Raw genomic sequence first — 16,778 nt, forward strand, 5'->3', positions numbered from 1 at the left:
CTGCCCAACAGATATCAGCACCTCCTCTGTTTCTGCCCATTCACTGTGTTCTAAATCCTCCACGACCATATTTGGATGACATCATCTACCCATTTCAGAGAAATATATTCAAGTCTCTTACCATGGTAAGGACTTAACAATCTCTCTTATATTTCTAAATGCTATTTACATAGCTCAAAGCTCTGTGGTTCCAGCATGGAGAGTCCCGACTGTTGTAGCTTCTGATGACTTTCCCTTGTCAGTAATCTCTTTTGCCCCTCTGAATGCCCCCCTTTCTCTGTTTGGTCTGAAGAACAGTTCCAAACCTCCTTTCTCTCTGGTAGCATTCACTTGGTATGTAATCTTCTGTTTTTGTTTTTCACTCCCTGAGTTTTAAGTATCTCTGAGAGTAAGCAACAGCTGGTGCTTCTAAACTCAAGTCTGGCTAGCAAAGGTAGCGTCAACCCATGGACACTTTCAGATTACTGATAAGGTTGAATGTATTCAAACTCGTTTCCTATCTGCCCTTCTTTCTTCATGTCTTTTTTCTTTTCTTGCTTTTCGTTGGACTGAATAGGTTTTTTTTTGCTCCCCTGTCCATAGTAGTATGGAAGTTATAATCCCATTTCCATGCCTTTTATGGCTAATCAATATATATTTAAATTCTTATTTCCTCTCAATGTCCAGAGTTACTCACTAGCTATACCCTCATTCTGAACAAGATAAGAGCCCTAGCACCCACTTCCCTCCTTCCCCTTGCCACCTTGCATATTTAGATGTGGGATTTTAGTGGTCTTTCCCCAAGCAGCAATTATTTAGATTTTGTGTTCACTTCCAGGCTCTTGGACAATCCTGCTGAGGCTGGCCGAGGGATTCTTGGCCACCTGCTTTTTCCTGAGTCTGCAAACATGTGCACCTGGTGGGCTCTCCCTGGAGAGCATGGTCCAGCAAAGGTCAGGGCCATCCCACTCCCGGGGACAATTCAGAAGCTGGGAGAAAACAAAGTATGACGTGTTCCTTCAGTTCTATGTCTGGCACTGTTGGGACCACTCTACAGGCTTGTTTCTTTGCAGTTTCTCACAGAGAATGGAGGAAGCCTGCCAACTGGTGCTCCAAATGAGGAAGCAAAGTCGTAGTGGGTGTCTGTCTGCACTACTGACATTTTAGTGCACAGGAGGGGCAGGCTGCCTTGGTGAGAGGCTGTGGCCAGTTCTCTCCACAAGGCTCAGCTGTGAACAAACTCACGTTTGCCCCTCCTCGTGGGGAGGGGGAAGTCTCAAATCTCTCCTGGACCTTGGAGGGCGAAGATAACAGAAACTCTTCTTACACCTATCTCCTAAGGTCTGGACCTTTACTCACTAACTAAAAAAAAGAACCTATTAACTGTAGTAGGGCCTAGCAAGAAGTGGGTCTTCTGATCAACAACTGGGAATTCCTTAAATACTGGGAGGTGAGTTAACTAAAATCCTCATTTATCTTGGTAGGGTGTCAACAGTAATGCATAAAACTGAAAGATCAAGAAAGAGCAACATAGGCTTATCATCGAGAGATATGGAGGTAACTGTCAGAAGTAGCTTAAAGAACGAAAGGTGACAGCCTCCAGGGAGTGGAACTAGCAAGGGAACCCGCCACAGCAGAAACATTTTGCTTTTTGTGATTAGTTCAGTGGATTTCTTGGGTAAACCACAGACACGTACTACGTTGATTTAAGAATTCAAACATACACACTAAAAACCTAAGCTTACTAGTTTCTTATCACTGTTTTTTGGCAGCACACTCTTTCTCATATAGTCTCTGGGTAATTCCTTCTGAAGGAGTTCATGGACAATCAAGTCTCAAGTCCAGCTCCCTACACTGTTCTTCGTCTGGGTCTATTCTATCAGCCAACCAATGAGATTTTTATCTCAACAATCAGATTTTTCTTTTCCAAGATCCTTAATAGGTTCTTCTCCATAACAAGTAGCTCCTGTTTCATGGATACAATATACTATTATCCACCTAAGACTATTAATTACACAAACATATTTTTAGATTACAGTAGTCCACCTTATCCTCGGGGGATACATTCTAAGAACCCCAATGGGTGCTTGAAACTGTGGATAATATCTAACCCTATATGTATAAAATATATATATACTACGTTTTTTCTATATATACATACCTGTGATAAAATTTAATCTATAAATTAGGCACAGTAAGAGATTAACAACAATAACTAATAATAAAGTTTGCTTTGAAGCCATTATTAAGTAAAGTAAGGGTAACTTGAATACAAGTTCTGTGATACCGTGTGAGTCAACCTGATAACCAGCTACTAAGTGACTAATGGGTGGGTAGTGTGGACATCTGGACAAAGGGATGATTCACATCCCGGGCAGGAAAGAGCAGGACAGTGCAAGATTCCACCACTGCTACTCAGAATGGTGCACAATGTATAATTTATAAAGTGTTTATTTCTGGGGGCCAGCCCAGTCACGTACTGGTTAAGTGCGCACACTCCACTTCGGTGGCCCAGGGTTCACAGGTTAAGATCCCGGGCGCTCACTGACACACTGCTTGTCGAGCCATGCTGTGGCGGTGTCCCATATAAAGTAGAGGAAGATGGGCACGGATGTTAGCCCAGGGCCAATCTTCCTCAGCAAAAAGAGGAGGATTGGTGACGGATGTTAGCTCAGGGCTAATCTTCCTCACAAAAAAATAAAAAAATAAATAAAAATAAAGTGTTTATTTCTGGAATTTTCTTTGTGTGTGTGTGTGAGGAAGATCAGCCCGAGCTAACATCTGTGCTAATCCTCCTCTTTTTGCTGAGGAAGACCGGCTCTGAGCTAACACCTATTGCCAATCCTCCTCCTTTTTTTTCCCCCAAAGCCCCAGTAGATAGTTGTATGTCATAGTTGCACATCCTTCTAGTTGCTGTATGTGGGACACGGCCTCAGCATGGCTGGAGAAGCTGTGTGTTGGTGCGCGCCCGGGATCCAAACCCGGGCTGCCAGTAGCGGAGCGCGTACACTTAACCGCTAAGCCACAGGGCCGGCCCCTGGAATCTTCTATTCAATATTTTTGGACTGCGGTTAACTGGGGGGAACAGAAACCATGGAAAGTGAAACCACGGTTAAGGGGAGACTACTGTCTCCTTTTTCTTATAGTAACTCTGTCTTCTAAGGTGTCAGCTCTGTTTGTTAAATGTGGTGACTCTCCTTCATGATGTTGATTTTCCTCAAATATTTGATTCCTAGTTAAATGCTTATTTCTGATTTTGCACCCCCCTCCGCATATGCACACCTAACTCTGGCTGTGGTTCTGTCTGCTGCCCCTGGCTGTCAGTGATTATGAGCCTGCTGGGCTGTGTGCAATAGTCATGGGGCAGAGGCATATGCCTCCAGTCCTCTCAGGGTCCCCTCTCCCTCCAATCCAATCATCTCATCAATCACCTGAAAATTGCCCCTGGGCCTTATAAGTCTGGATGGCACCTTACCCGGAGGGTTAGGTCTCTGCTTTCATCTGTCAATCTGAGGCTATGTAGCTTCCTTCCTTCAGCATACACACTGCTGAGAGCAAGCGCCTGGATGTGAATCTCAGCTCTGTCTTTTACTATCTATGCATCCTTGAGGCAAGAGGCCTCTTTATCCTGTAAAATAAGGATGGCGACATACCTACCTCAAAAGGTTGTTTATGAGGATTCGACAAGCTAGTGCTTAAATCAGTAAAGAACTGAGAGGAGTACCACGTGCACAGAAAGCAAAAGTGTTTGCTAAATAAAAAGTATTTAATAAACAATACTGGGACAATTAGGTTATTGGGTTTTTTTTAACTTTTAAGTTATATGCCTACCTCATTCTAAACATGAAAATAATCCAGATGAAGTCAAGACTTCTGTGAAAACAAAACCATACAAGTTCCAAGACTTTCCCTGGTAAATCATGCTGGTTAAGACAAAGCTCTGGTACTGTTACATGGAAACTTACACCTTTCCAGCATCTTTAGTAATTATGACAGCAGGAATACTGAGTCCGGCATGGTCACGATATTGACTACACAAGACCTGAATAGATCACTCAAAAAGAGGAACTAGAGGAACTAGGGGCCAGCCCCACGGCTGAGTGGTTCAAGTTCCGCACACTCCGCTTCAGCAGCACAGGTTCACGGGTTTGGATTCCGGATAAGAACCTACTCCACTTATCAGCCATGCTGTGGAGGTGTCCCACATACAATATAGAGAAAGACTGGCACAGATGTTAGCTCAGGGCTAATAATCCTCAAGCAAAAAAAAAAAAAAAGAGGAAGACTGCCAAGGATGTTAGCTCAGGGTGAATCTTCCTCACCAAAAAAAAAAAAAAGAGGAACTACCACTAGATGTCCTATGAGAGAACATGTAATCTCATTAATCAACAAAGGAATACAAGGTAGAACATCACACTATGAAATTATCCTTAAGTCAAACACTCAGGTGAGGGCACAGCACACTTAGAGCAGCAGCGAGAGCATCAATGGGCACAAATCACCCACAGCAAGTAACCTGATGATACAGATCAATGATCTCCACCAGGGCAACTCTGCATCCAGGGGACACTAGGCAGTTTCTGATGGTATTCTCTCCCAGTCACAGCTGGGATGGTGGATTCTACTGGTGTCCAGTGGGTGGAGGTCAAGGATGCTGCTAAACATCCTGCAATCCCAGGACAGTCCCTACCACAGAGGATGATTCAGTCTCAAATGTTAGTAATGTTGCAGTTGAGAAACTAACATAGATCAAAAGCCTCTAAAGTGAGCTCTCCCTTTAACCCAGCAATTTCACTCCCAGATATTACCCCAATAAACTGCCAGCAATGTAGACGAAAATACAAGCAAAACATTGTTCACCGTTAACGTTAGTGACAGCGGGGAAAAACTGGAAAGAATCTACAATCCATCAATGGGCAACGGTTGAGTATGGTATGGTACCTGTGTGTGATGGAACTGTATGCAATCACCGATAATAAGGACAATTATGTCAACTTCAACACACAGGACACACTACGGGAAAGTGGTGGGGCTCTGAGTGACTACATGGTTGCCTTTTTACTCTTCTCTATTTTTACAAATGGCATATGCCACTTTCATATTAAAAAAAGTTAAAGTATAAAACTTTTCCACTTCCACCAATCTACTCTAGAGATAAACCTAAACACACAAGAAAATATAATGCTTTAAGCTATGCACAGAAAAAAATTAAAAACAGCACACAATCAAAAACATTTTAGAAGTCCAACAAGAGAGAAATGACAACATAAACTCTGACCACTACTCTATGGACTAGTAAACACAGTGTCTGAATCAATGTTTACAAAGAGTAGGGAACACATTTTCCCCTGTTACCTAAAAAGAATAGGCTATATCATATCACAGTATACAATTATGTTAAAAGCAAAAAAACCAAACAGCCCGTGGTGAGCAGAAAGACTGGAAGCAAATACCCAAAAATGTCAGTGGATGTCAATGGGCACCAGGTGGCTTCCCCTGACTTTCTCTTCTTCTTTACTTTCTCTAATAGGTACCGCACTTACGACGAAAGCTTTAATTTTAAAAAGTTGTTCTACGGGGCCGTCCCCATGGCGTAGTGGTTAAGTGTGTGTGCTCCGCTGCTGGCAGCCCGGGTTCGGATCTCAGGTGCGCACCAAGTGCTGCTTGTCTGGCCATGTTGTGGCGGCGTCCCATATAAAGTAGAGGAAGACGGGCACAGATGTTAGCTCAGGGCCAGTCTTCCTCAGCAAAAAGAGGAGGATTGGCATGGATGTTAGCTCAGGGCTGATCTTCCTCACACACACAAAAAAAAAGTTGTTCTATTCATATGAAGAGGCAATAAGGCAAAAGGAGAAGACAGTTTAGCAAACAGTAGCAATAAGTCACAAAGAGCTGCTGTGCCATATTCCTCATCTGACATGCACTCTTGCAGGCACCTCTCACTTCTCCTTAAACCAGCACAGCAGGGCCAAGGAGCTCCAGGCCTGGGTGAGAGAGGGCCACACGGCAGGGCTGCGGCAGGGCTGTAGCAGGGCTAGGGCTTGAACTCAGGTGAACCTGAACCACCTTCATTCATGCTCTTTCCACTGGCAGACATCCCTGCTCAAAATAAACATCATCCCCTCTGCTCTGGACAGCCATGTGCTCTATGGGAGGGATTTGCAGGGCTGACAGTTAAAGACTTACCAATAAGCAGGGTCCTCCTTGAGAAGAGCTCTCTCTTTGGGAGACAGGCTGCCTCCGACGACACGTGTGACCAACTGGTCAATGGCGTCCACCACTTTGTGATCTGCTCGCTGGGGGACTGCTGTAACACACAGAAGGACATTTCTGAGAAACACACTGGACCATGTGGGGCTTGGGAAGACCAGGACAGGGTCAGGGGTTTAGGATGGAGCCTAAGCTGGCACCAGCAACTGAAATCCTCATTCACAAGAGATCACCATTGAAAAAAGGAAAGTGGTGGGGCCGGCCCGGTGGCGCAAGCGGTTAAGTGTGTGCTCCGCTGCAGTGGCCTGGGGTTCCCCGGTTCGGATCCCGGGCGTGCACCGACACACTGCTTGGCAAGCCGTGCTGTGGCGGCGTCCCATATAAAGTGGAGGAAGATGGGCACGGATGTTAGCCCAGGGCCAGTTTCCTCAGCAAAAACAGAGGAGGATTGGCAGATGTTAGTTCAGGGCCGATCTTCCTCACCAAATAAAAAAAAAAAAAGGAAAGTGGATGTCATTCTATTTTTTTTTTTTTTTTGGTGAGGAAGATCACCCCTGAGCTAACATCCATGCCAATCCTCCTCTTTTTGCTGAGGAAGACCAGCCCTGAGCTAACATCTATTGCCAATCCTCCTCCTTTTTTTCCCCAAAGCCCCAGTAGATAGTTGTATGTCACAGTTGCACATCCTTCTAGTTGCTGTATGTGGGATGCTGCCTCAGCATGGCCAGACAAGCGGTGCGTCAGTGTGCACCCGGGATCTGAACCCGGGCCGCCAGTAGCGGAGCGCGCACTTAACCGCTAAGCCATGGGGCCGGCCCCTGGCATGTCATTCTAGAAACCAATATGTAAAATATGCTCCCAAAAGCTTTACAGGATACTCACTAGGAGAGAAACAGTCACAAGCTTACAATGACTGTGCAGAGCAATGTACATATATATTCTATAGAAGGAAATGGTATGTAGCTTAACTTGAATGTCCACCATATTAAGGGGAAAATATAAAGATATAAAATGTATCTAGGTATAAAATAAATAAAAAGTGTACCTAGGTTGTGATTCCCCATAGGAAAGATGGAAGAAAAGCTACATTAAGTATGGACACATAGAAAGATTAGAAGGAACTATATCAGAAAGTTAACAGAGGTTATCTATGGGTGGTAGATTAATCAGGGATTTCATTTTCTTTGTGCTTTATCTATAAAAAAATAAACATAGGTGTTTTTTGTAATCAGAAGACACACACACACACACACACAAACTCACAAAGAAAATTTCCCAATTAAAAAACTCAAAGGTCCCAAGATAGGTGTTCACAAAAAATATTTGCTAAATATATGAAAAGAAAACATATTTTAAAGTGTGAACTTCCTCCAGTATGAATTGTAATTTACAATGCCACCAGCAACACAGAAGAGCATCTGTGTCCTCAAATAATAAGATTGTGGGCCAGCCCCAGTGGCCTAGTGGTTAAGTTCAACACGTTCCACTTCGATGGCCTGGGTTTGCATCCTGGGTTCAGTTCCTGGGTGCGTACCTACACCACTCATCTGTCAGTGGCCATGCTATGGCAGCAGCTCACATACAAAAAGAGGAAGGCTGGCAGCAGATGTTAGCTCAGGGTGAATCTTCCACAGGAAAAAAAAAATAAATAATAATGATTGTTTAGTTTTCTGATACTTGCTAGTTTTAATAGCACAGAATGTCCTCTTTGTTCACTTATTCAGTAAAAAGCACCCCTGAACTGGAAAGGTTTTCCAGTTTGTTCTGTGGCGTAACTGCGCTGTCCTGTCCTTGCCTATGTCCAAGTTGCAGCTTTGAGTTTATCAGTGTGAGCTCTTTATACAGGATAAGTTGATCCTTCAATTGTCATGTTATTGCAAATATTTCCCCTTTGAAATTGCTCTCTTTTTTGTTATTGGCTCTCATCTTACAGAACTGCTAGTTTTTCATGATTTTACAGAAGAATAAGAGGTTCGAAGTCAGAAGCTTTCCAAGACAATGCAATCTATGGATGGCTACAACCATCTCTACAGAGGGTGACTGTAAGCGAGGGCCGGAAAGTGGGTCCCAGCTTTGGCCCAGCAATCCTCCTCCTCAGACCATGGCCTATAAAGGAGGATTTAAAAATAAAAAATAAAAATAAGAGTCATAATCAATATATTCAACCAAAGATGTCATCCCAGCATTTCTAACAGTAATGGAAGTAATGAGACATGGGCGCTGGTGCTGTCCAGACAGCTGAGGCTTGCAGACGCCAATTACAAAGGACTCAACTCTGCTCAGCCTCAGAAGCCTCTAGTAAAAGGCAGCATGAATACGACGTCAAGGGAGGTGATTTACGTTAGGTCAGTATCATGATGCAGCAAATGCTGTAAAAACACAGACAAGGACCTTCAGTAACCCTGTAAAAGAGCACACCAGAGCCTGCATAGCAGCACACTCAGGGGACGGCGGTGGGTAACTTTAGGTGATGGATGACTTTTTCCTCCTTCATACAAAATTCTTCAGTATTTTTTTTTTTTTTTTAATTTTTATTTATTTATTTTTCCCCCAAAGCCCCAGTAGATAGTTGTATGTCATAGCTGCACATCCTTCTAGTTGCTGTATGTGGGACGTGGCCTCAGCATGGCCGGAGAAGCGGTGCGTCGGTGCGCGCCCAGGATCCGAACCCGGGCTGCCAGCAGCGGAGCACGCGCACTTAACCACTAAGCCACAGGGCCGGCCCTTCAGTATTGTTCTTACACTGACTTTCCATTCCACCACTTTGGAGGTGTGGGGAGGAGGGGTCCCGCTTCAGCCCTGATGAGCCCACTTCTGGAAGGCTCCCTCTCCAGGAGTAAGTGTGGCCGCCCACCCATGGCAGGACCTACCCAGTGCCTGGTGCAGTCAGGGATCCGAGAGGAGGTAGAGAAGTGAAGAGATTCAGGGATGAGACCTGCCCACTCAGGTGGGGCACTGAAAACTGCATCAGGGGAAAAGGGACTTCCTCCTGACATATAGGGGGAAAAGTACTTCCTCACTGGTCACATGGCCACTATGTCTGCTCATGACCACTGGGATGTCTGGGCTGAGAGAGCACCCATTCTGGGAGCTAAGGGGGAGGGAAAAGGGACACCAAACTTCCAGTTGCTTCTATTTCTATTACCTTCTTCTTGGCCTTTCCTCTCCCTTGTAAGGTGACTTGTTAACTACAGGTTACCAGCTGTGCCTAAGTGCTCTGTCAACCTTTAGCCAGTCTAGAAAAGTGAGCGGGTGGAATGGTGCGGGTGGAATGGTGCCTCCACCACCTGGACTGACCTGGCTGATCACTGTCTGTCTCTCAACACAGCTCAAACATGGCCTCCTTCGGCCTCCCTGACTCCCCAGACTGGGCTGGGGCCTCTCCTATGTTCCCCTAATCCCAGCACAGGAAGGCTGAGTTGTGTGATTTCTTTCCCTTAGGAGCCTGGGGACTCCTCAGAGACAGTGCCCAGTGTTTACTCTTCCTTCTAGTAATACCTGGGGTAGGGTCAGGGGGGCGCCTGTTGGAACAGGGCTTCTTAACCTTGGTTGTAGGACTGTACAAACCCCCAGAAAGTGTAGACAAAATTGTGTACAAACATATGTGCATTTTACCTGGCAAGCGCCACAGCTTTTCATCAGATTCCCAAAGGAGTCTGCGACCCAAAAATGTCTAAGAATTTCTGTGGTACACAGATTTCTAATACATGTTTACAGAACGAATGCAGACATGTATACTGGCTGAGAGTTTTCTGCTAAAACTCTGATTTGTTTTCAGTTGGCTAAAGACCTTCTGTGTAAAAATCTCAAAGAGAATAAGAGACATTAGAAGAAAACACGAAAAACCAACAAATCACAACAAATAGAACCTTTCACTGCTTTCCTTACCATCACTCAGAGCACCTGGAGCCGTGGCCTCAATCTCGGGTTTGGTAGGAGGAACAGTTTTCTCCTCATCGTGAGTGGGCTCGGGTTCACCTTTCCTGACCTGGAGTGGACACCCGCTGCTGACCAGCCAGGCCTTCAGGTGATCGATGTACTCTCTCCCAAACAGAGTGGAGTCCTCGAAGTTTGGAAACGCGGCAGGAGATGGAGCGATATCTTGGAGGCCAACAGCTTCCAAGATTTTCTCTTGCCGGAAAGAAGAAGCCAAAGAAAATGTTTGTCCCAAAAGGGCCAAAGACTTCCGGCAGAGAGAATTGGTGGTCTCCAGAGCAATAGCCAAGTCCAGGGGGTTACTGAGGGTCTTCATCTTGACACTCAGCTCATAGGCATTGCAGGCCATGAGCAGGGGCGTGACACTCTTCAGAAGCCGGTCTTGAAGCCTCATTATGTACTTGTCAAAGGGCTTTATGATTTCAAAAAAGCAATTTTTGGTCTTCACAGCACCTCTGTCTAAAAGCATGTTTAAAAACTCATTATCGACTCTGGGTGTTTTCAAAGCGGAGTGCTTTAAAAATTTGATAGTAAAAAAGCAAAAATCTCTGTGCTCTGGTTTTAAGGAGCATTTGAATGAGGCAAGCATTTTAGCGCAGGTTTCAGTTTCAAGTTCAAAGAGAGTCTGGAAAAGCTGGGAAAATTTAACATCATCTTTTATGGTGTGGAATCCAGCCCATTTGATTATTTCTATCCCAAACCTTGAAAAAACATCTGACTTATCTATGAGATCAAAGCTCATCTTTCTTCTGGGGAGCCGAATATCCTTCAGATTGAGCCCCAGAGGGATCTTCTGAGCAGGGAATTGGAGATCTTCTGTCCCTGGGTTTGTCCCCAGGGTCACATCAGGACTTGGGGCGGTTTTCTGGATTTGGTTAGTGCCCTGAGTTTTGGGAGTAATACGATTTATAGTGGGTACTTTTTTCGTGCTCACACTTCTCAGCGTGACAAGTTTCCCGACCCCCCCTTTAGGTGTGAGCAGGCCCTGAGTCTCTCCCTTTACTAGGAGGGCACCCTCCTGGTCAACAATGTGTAGACCTCGGCCTCTGCCCTGAACTTGGCCGCTGCCCCTGAGCACAGAGTCTGCTTCCCCTGGACGGTCCACGTCGAAATCCCGACTCTCTTTCTCTAAACACTCTTTCTCAATCAGCCTGGAGGAGCCAAAGTCCCCCAGTAGTGCAGAAGGACCAAAATTACACTCCTGTGACCAAGAGGATTCTTGAGAAACTGGGTGGCCAAAGTCTTGTTCCCAAGAGCCACGGAGTGCAAACTTCCAGTCCTGAGAACGGAAATGTCCCAATTTCCGGTGGCCAAGGACCTGGTCTCGGGAGTCAGGGTGGGAAAATTCCAGATCCCGGCCACATTCCTTACGAAAGTAGTTGTCGTCACTTACAGAAGGGTTGCTTGGTCTGAAGGAAGGTCCTGGAAATACATCACTTCTCAGGCCTTCTCTCCCAGTGTCTCGAGAGTGAGCTACAGATCCACCCAGAGTGTATCTGCTGTCACTGTGAATGTCATCATACATATCTGCTCGGGCTCTTGGGACTGTCCTTAGAAGATCTGAAATAAATGATCCAAAAAGAAACACAAAGGTACTTTAGACCTGAGGTTGCAAACGGACACTCCACAGACCACCAGCCAGCCGGAGTACTTTATCTACCTCAGTGCATTTTACAAATTCGTATTTGTTGCCAACATTTAAAACATGTGTGGTTTCCCTTAAAAATCTGGACTTAGTCCTTTTAAAAGCAGAGACCTACAAGTATTGGGCCTGTATCTGCCCTGACATCAGTGCCCCGAGGCTGGGCAGCAGTGCCCCTCTCTCATTCAGACCCCTTGCCCTGGCTCTGCAGGCGTCTGGTTTACAAGGCCTCTTTCAGACTCAGGGAAGGGTGTTTACTGGACTTGTTTACTGCGACCAGAACACCTGTGTATTCTGACCTCTATCACACAACACATAGGTCTTCTGGAGGCTGCCCATCCTCCCTGCCTCCCAGGAGGAACTCTCCGCCTACGGTGCCACTGAGGCTGGAGCCACTCTGAACCGCACCCACCACAGCCAACCGGGCCATGGCTGAGCACCTGACCCAAAGCTGGCTGATATGCTCTCTCAGAAAGGTCCACTGGGTCCACCAATCCTCTGAATAAAGCAAAGACTGAAGCAGATAAGAGGAAAGGGGGAAGTGAAATAAGCCACATCAACAGACGCCACGATGGAAACTGAATAGTGTGTTCTTTTGTCCTCCTCCGTGTAGAAACGAGGAAAATTGGAACCTAAATTTGCATTTGCTTGTTCATGTATAAAGAAACTCTATAAGAAGCGAGGAACATAAGGGAACTATGGGCATATGGAAACAATGGGCCTCAGAATTTTCATGGAATACCTTCCTAACTTTCCAGCTTTTGAATCAGAATCTATTATCGAGTCAAAAAGTGAAATGGAAAGGGAGAGAGAGATGCCAGGAGTACAGTAGTAATGGGCCAAGAGGCCACGGGAAGTCAGAGCCTTGTATAAATTCTCAACAAGTACTGACTGAGCACCTACTCTAGGCACTTAAGTGACATCAGGAAAAGGAGACAGCAAAGCCCCTGCTCTCCAGGACTCGTCTTGAGGGAGCCAAACAATAAACAAAAATCTATCAGCTGTAAGGATGTGCTCATAAGAAATATCAAGCAGGTGGGAATATGAAGAGGGAAAGCCATTTTTAGACAGGCTGGTCAAGGAGGGCAGCTCTGACAACAATGCATCTGAGCAGCAGAGGTCTGGCCCCTCGTTATGGGGGAAGCCTTCCAGGCAGAGGTAGTGTGAGGACAAAGCCCTGAGGTGTGACCAGTAGGGGACATATGTGGCCAGAAGGGAACAGAGGGAACAAGGGGCAAAGAGGTAAGAGGGCAGCTCCTAAACTCTACTGCACATTGGAGTCCCCAGGGACCCGCAGGCAGCCTGATTTAATTAATCAGGATGGGGTGTGACCTGGGCATCACGGTTCTTAAAAGGTCCCTAGATGATTCTACCATGCACAAAGTTAGGGAACCACTATGATAGGAGATGCAAACAGAAGGGGGGTACCAGATCAAGTCAGGCCCTCAACGGAACACTGGAGTTTTCTCTAAGTGAGACGGAGAGCCACAGGAGGGTTCTGAGCAGATGGATGACCTCACTGGCTGCTGTGCAAGGAATAGACCAAAAGGAATTAGAGTGGATATGGACGTTTGGGCAAGGAATCCACTGGGATAAGCTAGGTATTGATGGCCTGGTGAGGGCGGTAGCATCAGAGGCAGACTGGTGGTTGGATTCTGCACAACAGGATTTTCAGATGCCTTGGTTTACAAGGCATCAAGGCACTGGAAATGTTCAGAGAAGAGCAGAAACAGAGAAAGCCTGACCGATGGACGATGCAACTCTGAGACAGAGAGATGGTTCCATAACCGCCTAGCATCTTGCTAGGATTCTGGTTCTCCCCTCCTCAATTTTTCTTGAGGTAACTAAGATATGTATTGGTGTTTGAGTCTCTAGGTAAAGATAACCCAGGATCTAAATCTCCATATATACATATATATGTATATATGTAGTCATGTGTGTGTGTACACACACATATAAACACCTATGTATTCAGGATTACGTAAATATATCACTAAAAGAATTGAAGGATGCACAAATCACCACAGATATGGTTGCCGCTGAGGAGTAAGGAAGCAGCTAAGAGGGTTTTTTATGTTTTACTCAACTACTTCTTAATTCTTCCAATCTTTTATAACAGGAAGGTCTTTATGTACTACTCATGTAATTTTTGAAAACTCAGAATCCAGAGACAGCCTCTGAGCCTCAGTTTCTACAGGTCCAAAGTGCATAATAACGGTTATCCCTATCCCAAGCACCCAGACTCACTCAACCAACACTGAGGGAGCCTCCCCGATCCCGAGGCTGGCTCAGGGGCTGGTGCAGCAGGGAGCAAAGCAGCAACAGGCTGAAGGAGGCCTGGATGAGGCAGACCCACAGCAGATTCCCTGGAAGGCACCTGTGAGCTGGGTCTTAATGCCTGAGGGAATTACCTAGGCAAAATTGGGATGGGGAGGGATTCAAAGCACAGACAGACAGCACAGTATCACCGAAACACGAAGCCCAAGGCAGGGAGTGCGGGTCAGAAGCCTCCTGTGTGGTGGCGAGGGACTTCCATGTCATCCTGCAATCTGTGCAGGCACTATTTTTGATTCTGCTGGCATGAGGTTTCAAAACTTTCCAAAGGGAATGTTTTCAGGTAGGGCCTACACAGGCAGCTCCACAGGCCCCCCGACGCCCTCCTGTCTTGCACATACCACTGTTACCTGGCTGCTCCTGCACTTGTCTGAGGCTGTAACCCTGAAACGAGGAGCCCCAAGAGTCCAAGCAGGACCTTGGCCCAGCAGATTTGCGGGGAGTGAAGCCAGAAGCTGAGAGACTGTTCAGGAGGAGATTGTTACAATAACGCAGGCGAGAACTGATAACAGCTGAGATGCAGCCAGGGGATGGAGTTAAGAATCTATCCTTCTTTAGGTCGGAGAGGGTGCCTGGGGAGAAGTTCCAGATAATGATAATACCTCCTTCTGCACAGTGATTTGACAGGTGGACCCAGAGAAAACTTTATCTCCCTTTAACAAATAAAAGGAGTCGCAAGGTTGTTGCATAGTTTGCCCAAGGCACTGAAATCCTCCGCTCCCAAAAAACAAGCACTTGAACTTACCTTGAGCTTTAAACTGAAGAGCTTCACCTACAGCCTCACTACTGGGGTCCATGTGATATCGGTTAGCTTTCTCTTGTAATACAGCATCAAAAGTCTCCTGCACAATTCGCCTTGCTGCCATATTTCCCTAACCTGTAGTGAGGGGGGACAAAAAGACACTAAGAATGACAACTAACGCTCACAGAGCCTGCTCTCTCTCTTTCACCTAATCCTCAAAGGAACAAGGCAGTAATCCATAACCCCACACGGTACTTCAGAGGGATATCGGATTATTTTAAGGGGGCCTCTGCCCTCATCAAGCTCACAGGTGTGTGTTGGCTTAGGAGCAAGACGAGCATGGCGATCTTGGATAAGTTATTTTGCTTCTCTGAGTCCATTTCCTCAGAATCCCTTAAAAGTTCTATAAAAGCAGTCCTATCTCCTTGGGATTGCATGAAGCAACACACGAAACTGGACATACCACTGCAGGGAAGTGGGACCATAACCCTCACAAATGGTGGTTAGGAAAGACACGATCATTATTTTCCCTTCTCACAGACAGTGCGAGGAAGCTGGGAACTGACTTCCCCTCTGAGAGAAGCCCCTCAACGAGTGAAGGAATTCCTGACTAGTGACAGTGAGCTAGTGACAGAGCTTGCTCTGTACCAGGTCCTGTTGTAGGGAAGGGACTCCCACCATCTCGTTTACTTCTTGCAACAACCCAGTGAAGAAGTGGGTCCTGTTGTGAATGACATTATACAGAAGAGGAAAAGGGGGACTCAGGCCATGTGATCCACCCAAGGTCAGCCAGCTCGGACTGGAACCTGGCAAACAGGGCACTGGGAATGGGGACAAAGCCCTGAAGACCGAGCAAAAAAGATTGCGAAGCAACACTGAGGAAGCCAGCGGCGGTGTCCTTAACCACCAAGATATCCTTTCATCCTGAAACCTCCGACCTCAAGACCTAAGCCTGCCCCCGCCTTACAGTCTTTCTTATACCCATCACCCCCTTTTCCCACCCTTCAGCCCTTTCCCTGAGGCGCCTCTTGTTCTCTGTAGCAAAGGGCAGGGTCTCCGGGCCAGGAGGCCACGGATCAAATCAAGTGACCTACCCTTGCTGCGCCTCCGTTTCCCCATCTATGGACTGGGCACCTATGGGGAACGAACCAGTTAAAAAACGGCAAAGGGACCGATGCAGCGCCCGGCCGCCGTTATCGGCACACGAGCGAGGCCGCTCCGGGCTCCGGCGGGGGAATGAATGAACGAGTGAACGAATGCACCCCTCGGGCGTGGCCCGCCTCCTACCAGCCTCCGAGGACGAAGAAAAGGGGGCGTCGGGCCCGGGAGGCCGCAGACCGCCCCCCAGGCCGACCCAGCCGGGACGTGGCCGCCGCACAGCCCGAGGGCCGAGCCCGCGGCGCCACTGCAGGGACTCCGGGCCCTTGGGGGTCGAGCCCGAGCCCCCCACCCCGCGGCCCGCCCACAGACGACGCCCGGGCCCGAGCCTCACCCCGAGCCCACCGCGCGCGGAGACACCCCCACCACCGTCTCAGGCTCTTCACCCGCCGCCGCGCGAGGCGGGGACATGCAAATGAACCAACGGTCTCCGCAGCGCCGCGCCGCGCAGGCGCAAGCTGCCGCCGAGCCCTCTTGCGCAGGCGCAGGCGGCCGCCGCCGAGCCCTCTTGCGCAGGCGCAGGCGGCCGCCGCCGAGCTCTCTTGCGCAGGCGCGCTGCCCGCTTCTTCAGGGAGTACGCTCCCGAGATGAAAAGTTTCCCTGCCCGGGGCGGCGCTAACCTTGAGCGGCTCGGAACAGGTGGCAGAGACGTCGCCGCTGCGCACCCGTTGGTCCTCTTGGCTTTACCTGCGCTCACGGTCACTTTTGGTCACCTCGGGAGCGGTTCGCCCGGCTGAGGGAGGCCGAGGCGAGGCGGCGCCAGCGCGCCTGCGGGTA

General features: G+C 47.5%; 1 protein-coding gene across 7 annotated transcripts in view; it reads right to left on the minus strand.

Annotated features, from left to right (window-relative positions):
• Window positions 1-16,755, minus strand: part of SUGP2 (SURP and G-patch domain containing 2) — a 40,274-nt gene extending 23,519 nt beyond the window's left edge. For 3 of the 7 annotated variants that reach the window (XM_058563838.1, XM_058563833.1, XM_058563839.1), the window contains exons 1-4: window positions 16,336-16,415; window positions 14,847-14,978; window positions 10,078-11,685; window positions 6,166-6,286 (exon numbers count right to left, since the gene is read on the minus strand). In XM_058563838.1, the coding sequence (XP_058419821.1) occupies window positions 6,166-6,286; window positions 10,078-11,685; window positions 14,847-14,967 (1,850 nt within the window). In that variant the 5' untranslated portion in view covers window positions 14,968-14,978; window positions 16,336-16,415. The other 4 variants (XM_058563835.1, XM_058563834.1, XM_058563836.1 and 1 more) reach the window with 4 other exon arrangements.
• Between the last annotated feature and the right edge of the window lie 23 nt (window positions 16,756-16,778).

The sequence above is a fragment of the Diceros bicornis genome, chromosome 20 (genome assembly GCF_020826845.1).
Source record: "Diceros bicornis minor isolate mBicDic1 chromosome 20, mDicBic1.mat.cur, whole genome shotgun sequence".
Taxonomy (NCBI): domain Eukaryota; kingdom Metazoa; phylum Chordata; class Mammalia; order Perissodactyla; family Rhinocerotidae; genus Diceros; species Diceros bicornis.